Source organism: Miniopterus schreibersii (genome assembly GCF_964146895.1).
Source record: "Miniopterus schreibersii genome assembly, chromosome: 17".
Lineage (NCBI taxonomy): Eukaryota > Metazoa > Chordata > Mammalia > Chiroptera > Miniopteridae > Miniopterus > Miniopterus schreibersii.
This window is the reverse complement of record NC_138117.1, coordinates 27,331,065-27,339,992: the sequence shown is the minus strand read 5'-3', so window position 1 is coordinate 27,339,992 and position 8,928 is coordinate 27,331,065. Positions and strand designations below refer to the sequence as shown.

Genomic DNA, 8,928 nt, shown 5'->3' with positions numbered 1-8,928 from the left:
GCCCAGCACACTCGCTTATCTCACACCGACCATCTAAGGGTCCCTGGGCCCCGGGCCCACATCTCGGCTTAGCGGAGACTTCCCCTTCCCCGCCCCCACGGCAGATCCCCTGCTCTCCAAGAGCGGTCCCCACCCCTTCCACGCCCCCGCCCCCGCCCCACCTCTTGCCCCCCTTTCCAATTCTCTCTCTCTCCCTCTCTCTCTCCTCTCTCTCTCTGCCAGGGGTGGTTTGTTCCGAGGGGTACAGATAAATAGTCCTGTCAAAAGGCGCAGCTCGTGGTTGCGCGGGCCGAGCCCAGGCCGGGAGCCGACTTCTCGGCCGCGCTCTCGGGCGCCAGGGGCAGGGCTCACTCCCGAGGCTCCGCGCCGCGGGACCCAGGTCCCCTGTCCTCCTCGGAGCTCGGCCCGGACCCCGCCTCCTCTAAAGAGCGGAAGGCGGAGGCCTGGAGACTGGCCTGGGGGAGGAAGGCGGCCGCGCGGGGGCGTGGGGGACGCAGCGATGTCCACCGGCTCCGTGAGCGACCCAGAGGACATGGAGTTGCAGGGGCTGCAGCGGGGGTACCCGGTCCCCGCCTCCAAGAGGCCGCCCCTCCGCGGCGCGGAGCGCAGCTACATCTCGCCCAGTGACAACTCGTCCGCCGAGGAGGAAGACCCCGAGGGCGAGGAGGGGCCGTGCGCGCTGGGCGCGGCGGGCGGCTCCGGAGGCTGCAAGCGAAAGCGGCCCCGCGTCGCGGGGGGCGGCGGCGGCAAGAAGCCCCTCCCGCCCAAGGGCTCGGCCGCCGAGTGCAAGCAGTCGCAGCGGAACGCGGCCAACGCCCGAGAGCGCGCCCGGATGCGCGTGCTGAGCAAAGCCTTCTCCCGGCTCAAGACCAGCCTGCCCTGGGTGCCCCCCGACACCAAGCTCTCCAAGCTGGACACGCTGCGGCTGGCCTCCAGCTACATCGCGCACCTGCGGCAGCTGCTGCAGGAGGACCGCTACGAGAACGGCTACGTGCACCCGGTGAACCTGGTAGGAGCGCCGCGCTCGAGGCCCGGGGCGCTGGGCCGGGGGGTGCCCGGGGCGCTCCCGGGAGCGCGGCAGAGTCAGCCCGCTGGGAGGAACCCGAAAGAAGGGTTCTGGGGCGGGTGGCGAGGACGCCAGCTCAGTGTCTCCCAAATCACGGGAGGGGCCAGCCATCTTCCTGAAGAACCACCCCCCTCTGTGTTTGCACGATTCTGGTCCGTGTACGTGGTGCTTGGTCCGGGGACTGCTATTGGCTCCTATCCTGCTGACGGGGTGAATCTGGGTTCCTTTGCAGAGTAAATGGCAAATCTCCCTCGTGCAACTTTTTCCAGCTAAGAGTCTGACAGATTTGATTGAACGAGCCCTGCTTTCTGAAAAGAAGGAGGGAAGGCCGAGCCCTGTTAAAAGGCCTTTGGATTTTTTAATTCTTGCAGAATAGCAGAGGTTTCCCCCAAAGGGATCTGCTGGAAAGTCCCTCTCTGACCTGCCAACTCTGAGGACTTGAGAGCAGCGGAGGGCTGATGTGTGTGAGTGTGAGTGTGTGTGTGTGAGTATGTGAGTGTGAGTGTGTGTGTGTGAGTGTGTGTGAGTGTGTGTGCGCGCGCGCGCGTGCTCGGGGAAGGGAATTACACGACAAAATCCCAACTCCTCCAAGTTCCACCGCGTGAAGGTGAGGGCACAGTCCCGGAGGACGCATGGATGGGTCCCCTTCACGTCCCACGCAATCAAAATCCAGTAAAATTCAAATTCTAGATTAGAGAGAAGACAGGCACATTTCCAAAAACGCTGATAAAGTCTGAGTTACTCAGAACCAGGAATATCACAGGGTCCACTTAGCTGAGCAGTTTCGGTTTGAGAGCCTCTTACATCTGACGCCCTCTTTGATTTCACAGACGTGGCCGTTTGTGGTCTCGGGACGACCCGACTCTGACACCAAAGACGTTTCCGCCGCGGGCAGACTCTGTGGGACCACCGCCTAGACGGGGCTTGAACTCGCCCATGGATTACTGGTTAAGCGCCTGCGTCTGGGGGCCGCGGAGAGAACGGAGGCTGCGTGAGAACCCCCAGGGAACGGGAAGAAAGTTCCATTGGATTCTCCTAGATACCCCCCACACTCCGAATTTTGAACACGACAGGTGGCGGGCGCGGGGGGCGGAGGCCGAGGTCGGCGGCGCGGCTGTCCTCGGGGCGCGCACGGCGCCTCTTCCCCTCTGCGGAAAGGGCCTCCTTCGGCCCGGCGAGCGCGGACCCAGATCCAGAGTCGGGCTTTGGCGGTGTAGACTCGCCCCCACGCTGCCTTCAGAGCCCAGCGCCAAACCGCCTCGGGTCAGTTTCGAGCTGAGCCAGAGACGCATGAACTACAGACAGGTGACCGCGCGACCCGCGCAGCCCGGGCCTCCCGGGCCTCCCGGGCTAGGCAGGTTAGACGCTCTCTCCGTGACCATCGGCCTCAAAGACCGGAGTCTTCACCCACATCGGGCAGGTTTTCAAGTTGCAGAGAGAGAAGAGTGAATCCCTGGTGGGGCTGGTGTCCCACAGGGCAGCGCCCTCCAGGGGGACGGGGCGGGGCGCGCCCGGGGCACCGGCGGCGGTGGTGGCTTCGCCCGGAGCGCTCCGGGCCCCTTGGCCTCCCTGCTGCGGGCAGACCCCGCACTCCTGCAGGTCCCGCCCCTTCCACCTAGGGGTGAGCCCCCCCACGCACACCAGGCTCGGTCTCCCCCGGGCTTTCCTCCACGCCTTCCTCCCGCAACTCCTCGTAGGGTGCAGCTGGACCCTGACCGTCCCCGCCTGCCCCGCCCCGGCTTCCCCAGCAGCACCGACCCCCTCACCGCCCACGTCCTTCCTCGCCGCGGCCGCTGAGCCCATTCCGTACCTGGAGACCCTGCTCAGGGGGAACAAACAGCTGCTGGAGGCTGCTGGACCACAGTTAATTAGCAAATGTAAATAACGTTTATTTTTTTATGAATAATAAAACGCATTGTGAAAAGCGAGTGCCCTGGGCGCCTTAGATGTGGTCTGTGTTGCCCTTGACTGAGTCTGGTCTGGAAGTTCACTGGAAGGTGCCCTCCTGGCTCTGGACAGGGGTTGGGTCGTTGTCCCCAGAGTGGTGGCGATCGCCTTTGGTTCACTGCCTTTCCAAATGCAACTCATTAGTTTCTGATCCTGTCCGTCTGGAGGGAGGGTTACTGAAGGCAAGAATCGGAGGCTTCTGGGGCCATGGGCCTGTTGAAAGGCATATGCTCTTAGCTCTTCAAAGCAATATAGACGCCCATCTCTCTTACACTCGGATCTTTCTGCAGCCTGAAACGCACTCCAATGCTTACAACTGCAAGTAGATCAAGAACCCCCCCAACCCCCCCAGCCCCACACTGGAGGGGGCGTGTCTTGGTCTAACTGGCAAATTAAAACTATAATACAAGGCACCGATTTGCATTTCAGTAGAATTTTCTGTTTTTCAAACAATGTTTATATAGCATTTTTAACACACGCGGTCTCATTTCCCTCGTTACTGTCTTCCACCTTCCCTGCAATCTTTGCAGGAGGTAATAACTTGGGAAACCCACCAAACACTTTTTTTAAATGCTGTTTTAAAAAGCAGCATTCTCTCTGTAGAACATTTAGAAAAGCGTACAGGATAAAACTGCCTAAACAATTGCCTGGTTTTGGAGGGGTATCCTTTGTTTTATAAAATTGGAAGTCAGTTTTCTTGACCATGGGGAGCCCATGCAGCTAGGGTGTAAGAGGTGAGGGAGAGCTGGGGAGCATGTCTTCTTGTTGTGAACTAAACTAGCCCCAAACTCTGGGAAATGTCTTTCTGACATGGTTTTCTTGGGCTTTTGTTTACACCTGGGAGGACTGCAGCCCTCCTCCCGTTGTCACTCTCTAAAGCTGAGCTCAGGGTTTACGTTAGTGGGTTTCTGTGGCATCAGGGGCTCTCTGGAACACAAAACAACAAAAAACCCCAAAAGCTCAGGAGCAGCGAATGACAGGAAGCCCCAGCTTAGTCAAAGGCACTTCAGCTGGCTGCATGTTCTGGGTGGCCTGCTTCTTGGCGGTGGGGTGTCTGCTGGAGGCAAGCTGGGAGTCAAGGTCTTTTCCAAAGCTGCCAGCAAATGAGGTCCTTTCAAGAGAGAAGCAGCATCTCAGCGTGTGAAGAGGAGCCCGAATGTCCATAGAACCCAGCTCCAAACCCAAGCTCTGCTTCCCCACAGACTAGTGACCATGGGCAACTCCTCTGACTTCAGTTCCCTCATCTCAAAATGGAATAATAACAGTGCCTACCTGGGAAGATTGTTGTCAGCAAAAAATGTGCGAACAGTATTTAAGCAACCCTTCCAACAGGCAGTGAGCAGCACCCTAAATGCTGGCTACTGAAGGAAAAGGGTGGGGGGCATGCTTTGGCACGAGGGGACGTTTTAAACAGGTAGGACATTTCAGGAATCCGGTCTAAGATTGAGTCCGGTTTTGAGATGCCTGGATTACAACTGTACAAGAAGTGCCCCACAAGAGCAGAAACAGAAAGGAAAGACAGGCTACATTTGTAGTGAGTACAGATAAGAATAAGCATTTGAATACACAAGGAAATATTAAGGCACATTCTCATAAATAAAAGAAAAATATTGAAAATATTTGTTTCTATAATTATATTCTTTCAGCGCACTTCAGGGATAAAACCTGATTTTCTGTCCCCACTCCCCCTCCCCCCACATCAAGGTGGTGCTGACTCACAGGTACAGTGGTGTGCCCGGCAAGCCCATTGCTATTGCCACTTTATAATCCTCTAATTTACAGAGAAGAAAAAACTTTCTCAAGAATTGTTTGCTTCATGGTTTCTGTAGAAAGTCAATGCCAAGAACTGTGTTATTTTAAAAAGAAGAAAGAGGCCAGTTTCTAGTAAGTCCCATTGAGTAGCGTAAACTGCTCAAGCTTCTGGGCAGAGGTTGCTGTTAGGAGGGGCCATAAGCACGTTGAGCCAGTCTTTTTTCTTTTTACTTAAATTATAGTTTACATTCAGTACTATTTTGTATTAGTTTCAGGTGTACAGGATAGTGTCTACCAAGCGTATTCTTTACAAAGTGTTCCCCTGCTATTTCCAGTACTCACCTGGCACCATACAAAATTGTCGAAACATTATGGACTCTATTTCCTATGCTGCACTTTACATCCCTGTGACTATTTTTTAAAAAATATATCTTCATTGATTTCAGAGAGAGGAAGGGAGAGGGAGAGGGAGAGAGATAGAAACATCAATGATGAGTCATTGATCGGCTGCCTCCTGCACCCCCCCCCCCCCACTGGGGATCAAGCCCACGACCTGGGCATGTGCCCTGACCGGGAATTAAGCCACGATCTCCTGGATCCTAGGTCGATGCTCAGCCGCTGAGCCACGCCGGCTGGGGCCCTGTGGCTATTTTGTAATTACCGATTTGTACTTCTCGGGCCCTCCACCCTTTTCACCCAGACTCCTCAAACCAGTATTTTCTCCATCTGCCATGACTAGCCTGTGCTGAGTGGAGAAAGCACCCCAAAACCTTCCTCACTTTTGTTCCTTCATCAGTTTTCTTTAGGGCTGGAGAAGTAGGAATTGAGGCTGGGGAACAGAGGGGTAAAGAGAAAGGGAGAAGTAAGTCTGTCCTTAGGTGTATCTCAATTTGATGACACTGCTGGGAGAGAAATGTGAAGGGGGGGAGTCTAAGAAATATAATGTAAAAAGTACTGAATAATAAATAAAATGAGTAAATTGAAAAATACTCCCTCAGGGGGCTTTTCGAGGGACCGAAGCCTTATTATTAGTGACACTGACTCAATCGAAAAGAACAGAAATCCCCTTTCGCAGGCTCTTCCTAAGATGAATGTTTGAAGAGAAATGCTTCCGGCACTGTAATTTTGAAACATTTAAGTGCTTCTCTTGGTGGAGGTTGAGTCGGTTTCGTGCAGATTCTTTGCTCTGAGCTTCAAGTGACAACTTCACTCCTGCTCCTTCAGGAGCCAGTGAGACAATGACCATTACAATTTACAAAGCAGATTTTTTTTTTTTTTTTTTACAGGCACAGTTCCCATCTCCTCCACCCCTGTAATAAATGCTTCATATATTCAAAAAAATAAGAAAGACATCTCCTGCCTATAAAAAAGAATTAACTGGAACACATCCTAAATAGTTTGGCTAATACTTTTGAAAAAATTAAAACAATAACCAAGAAAGTCATTTTAGTAATGTTTGGAAGGGCAACTAACTGGGAAATTCATAACTGACTTCTTACTGCTAATTTCTAGGAAGGTTCACTGGGAGGCATGGGGTGGTTCCCTTTGGAACCCAGCACCTGGCTGCTCTCCTTTCCCTGGCACCCCTGTTTACCCACCAGAAGATGGCCAATGTGCTTATGTCCACACTCACCACTCACCCCTCATCTCTTTTTCTGTTCTGTTCTGCCCTTTGTGTTATTTTTCTTCTCTCTCCCACAACAGGGAAAAATTGGTCCATAGAAATTCTTGGAATACATGACTCTAACAAGGCCTCCAAAGTGGCCAGAACCCGAAACCTACGTGGACTGTATAAGCACAATTAGCACTAAGGTACTAGTTATCTTGAATGATCTCAGCCCTCGTCTGTTCTACCCTCACCATTTGGTAAAGGGGGTCATGGAGCGATTAAGAGCAGGGGCTCTGGGTTTGGTACAAATCCGGTATCTGTACGACTTTTACTACTGGCAGAAGTGGGGAGGGGTGGAGAGCAAGGTGCCAGAGGTTTGTATCTTCCTACTTTTCTTTCTTTCTTAAAGAAATTTATGTTATTTTTGGAATTTTTAAAAACTCGTGTTTTTTAAAAGATTGCAGGCTGCCATGTCAGATGTAGCTGGTTCCAGTCTAGTCCACCCCCCATGTCCTAACTCTGCGTGTTCAGGGACTAGCTCTCCTCTGGGAGACAATAGCGTACATCCTACCTCACAGGCTGTTTTGAAAATACATTAAATGAGGTAATTCTATTGGGCACTTGGGGAATGCTCCATAGATGCCAATTAGTCTTAATTTCCTTTCCTTTCCTTTGACAGCAGTTCAGGTGTCCTTAATCCTTACCATGTATTTGTCCCATCATTCCCCTTTGCCACTTTTATTACCTTGCTCTTTTATGTCACATCTAATTTTTCTATATGACTTTTTTTGAAACCAAGGAGAAACTTCCATCTAGTTTCCTGTTAAAAAATGAAGATCATAACACTCAACCTCAAAAATTATCCATGGGATAAAAAAATACTCATTTAGGAGCGCAGGACAGACCAGTGCACTTTGATGTAATGAGTACAAACTGTACTTGTGGAGCCTGGGTGTACATGGAAGCACATCCACAATTACTTGAACTCACCATGAAAATACTTCCTCCCTGTACAACTTCATACTTGTGTGAGGCTGAATTTTCTTCATACACGTTCATCAAAATAACAGGTCACAACAGATTGGTGTAAAAGCAGAAATGAGAATCCAGCTCTTTTCTATTTGCATTAATATAAATCTTTGTCACTTTATTTATTAAAATGTTTTGGAAAAACATAGTTCTCTTTTATTAAAAATATGTTATTTTCATTCACATGTAGTTAGTTTATTAGTATTTTTAAATGAATTAATAAATGTTTTCTCACAGTTTTGATTTTAAATCCAGTAAATATCAACAGATAAAGCTACATCAACAAAAGCTTTTCAAGGTCTTTAATGATTTTTAAAAGTGAAAGAGATGAGAGATGAGAAAATGAGAACCTCTGGCCTAGGTAATTTCCAGGCCCCTTTCATGGATAAGATTCCATCTTTTCTAAATTTTGTGGCAATCTAGGTGGGCCAGGAGCCTGTTGCTCATGTCTAGGTTGGATACAGGAGCAAACATTTGATCAGAAAGATTTGCTGAAAGGTTAAGATGACGACTTATATGGGGCAGGCTTTCTTTATGCAACACCCTTGTGGTCCAGGGGCCAGTGCCTGAGCTGGTTTCAGGATGCTCTCAGAGTTTCTGCACTACTTTCTACTCTTTCTGCCCCATCTCTACTGCCTCCTATATAGGTTCTTTGTTGCCAGGCTGAACCTGGCTTTCAGGTGAAAGGGCAAATACCGCCCCAAACTCCTGACTGTAAAGTCCAATATCTTTAGGCCCTATATTAATAGTCTCTGGGGGCTATGTTAGAATCATATCATTATATAGTCCTACTGAAGAAATTTACTGCAGGAAATGCGGGAATCATTTCCATTGATCCTCAGTAAAGAGTTTTTTATCTGTAGATTCGCCAAATAGCAAACAAATATATGTATTAATGATAATGTTGATTAACTTATACAGGACACAGCATTGAAATAACTAAAAGCCTTGACATGCAATTTGAGTACAAAAGAAACAAAAACATACAAACAACAACAAAAACCCCAGAGACTCCTCAAATGTTTTGGACAGGAACATCTTCAAAGGCAAAGAAAGGATCCTGTAAAAGAAAAAGCTCAGCAACATGGGGCCTAAGAGATTTGGACCATCTTTAAGGAAAGTGTTCCAAGAACAACTAGGGAGTGGGGAGGGAGGAAGGATCATTGTGCAAACATAACAAGACTAAATCCAATTTAGGAGCATCCACACGGCAAAGGGAAGGGCTCTAAGAGGTGAAAGCCAAGAGGGGGGCAGGGAGGGGGGTTGAGGAGACAGAGAAAGGAGGAGCTGTAAGGGAAGGACAGACAGAGGTTATGACAGATCTCAAACATCCGCATTGCTGGACAGGCTGTTTGTCATGTTCTAAGCAGAGCCTCAGGTGTTTCTACCCAGGCACCATGCCACTGGCTGTTTATATGCACAAAATTCTCTGGGAATCCCTAACTTTTATGTGTTTTCATTATTGACTTCCCTCAAATTGTGGTGATGAAATAGGCTGAGTTATCCACCTTCTCTGGCTCAGCAC

The 8,928-nt window shown here is 50.2% G+C and overlaps 1 protein-coding gene across 1 annotated transcript; it reads left to right on the top strand.

Annotated features, from left to right (window-relative positions):
• The first annotated feature begins 416 nt into the window (after positions 1-416).
• MSC (musculin) lies at positions 417-2,986 on the top strand. The gene is made up of 2 exons (XM_081116270.1): positions 417-1,009; positions 1,897-2,986. The coding sequence occupies exons 1-2, from the start codon at positions 500-502 to the stop codon at positions 1,981-1,983; spliced, it is 597 nt and encodes a 198-aa protein (XP_080972396.1). The 5' UTR covers positions 417-499; the 3' UTR covers positions 1,984-2,986.
• Positions 2,987-8,928: the final 5,942 nt, after the last annotated feature.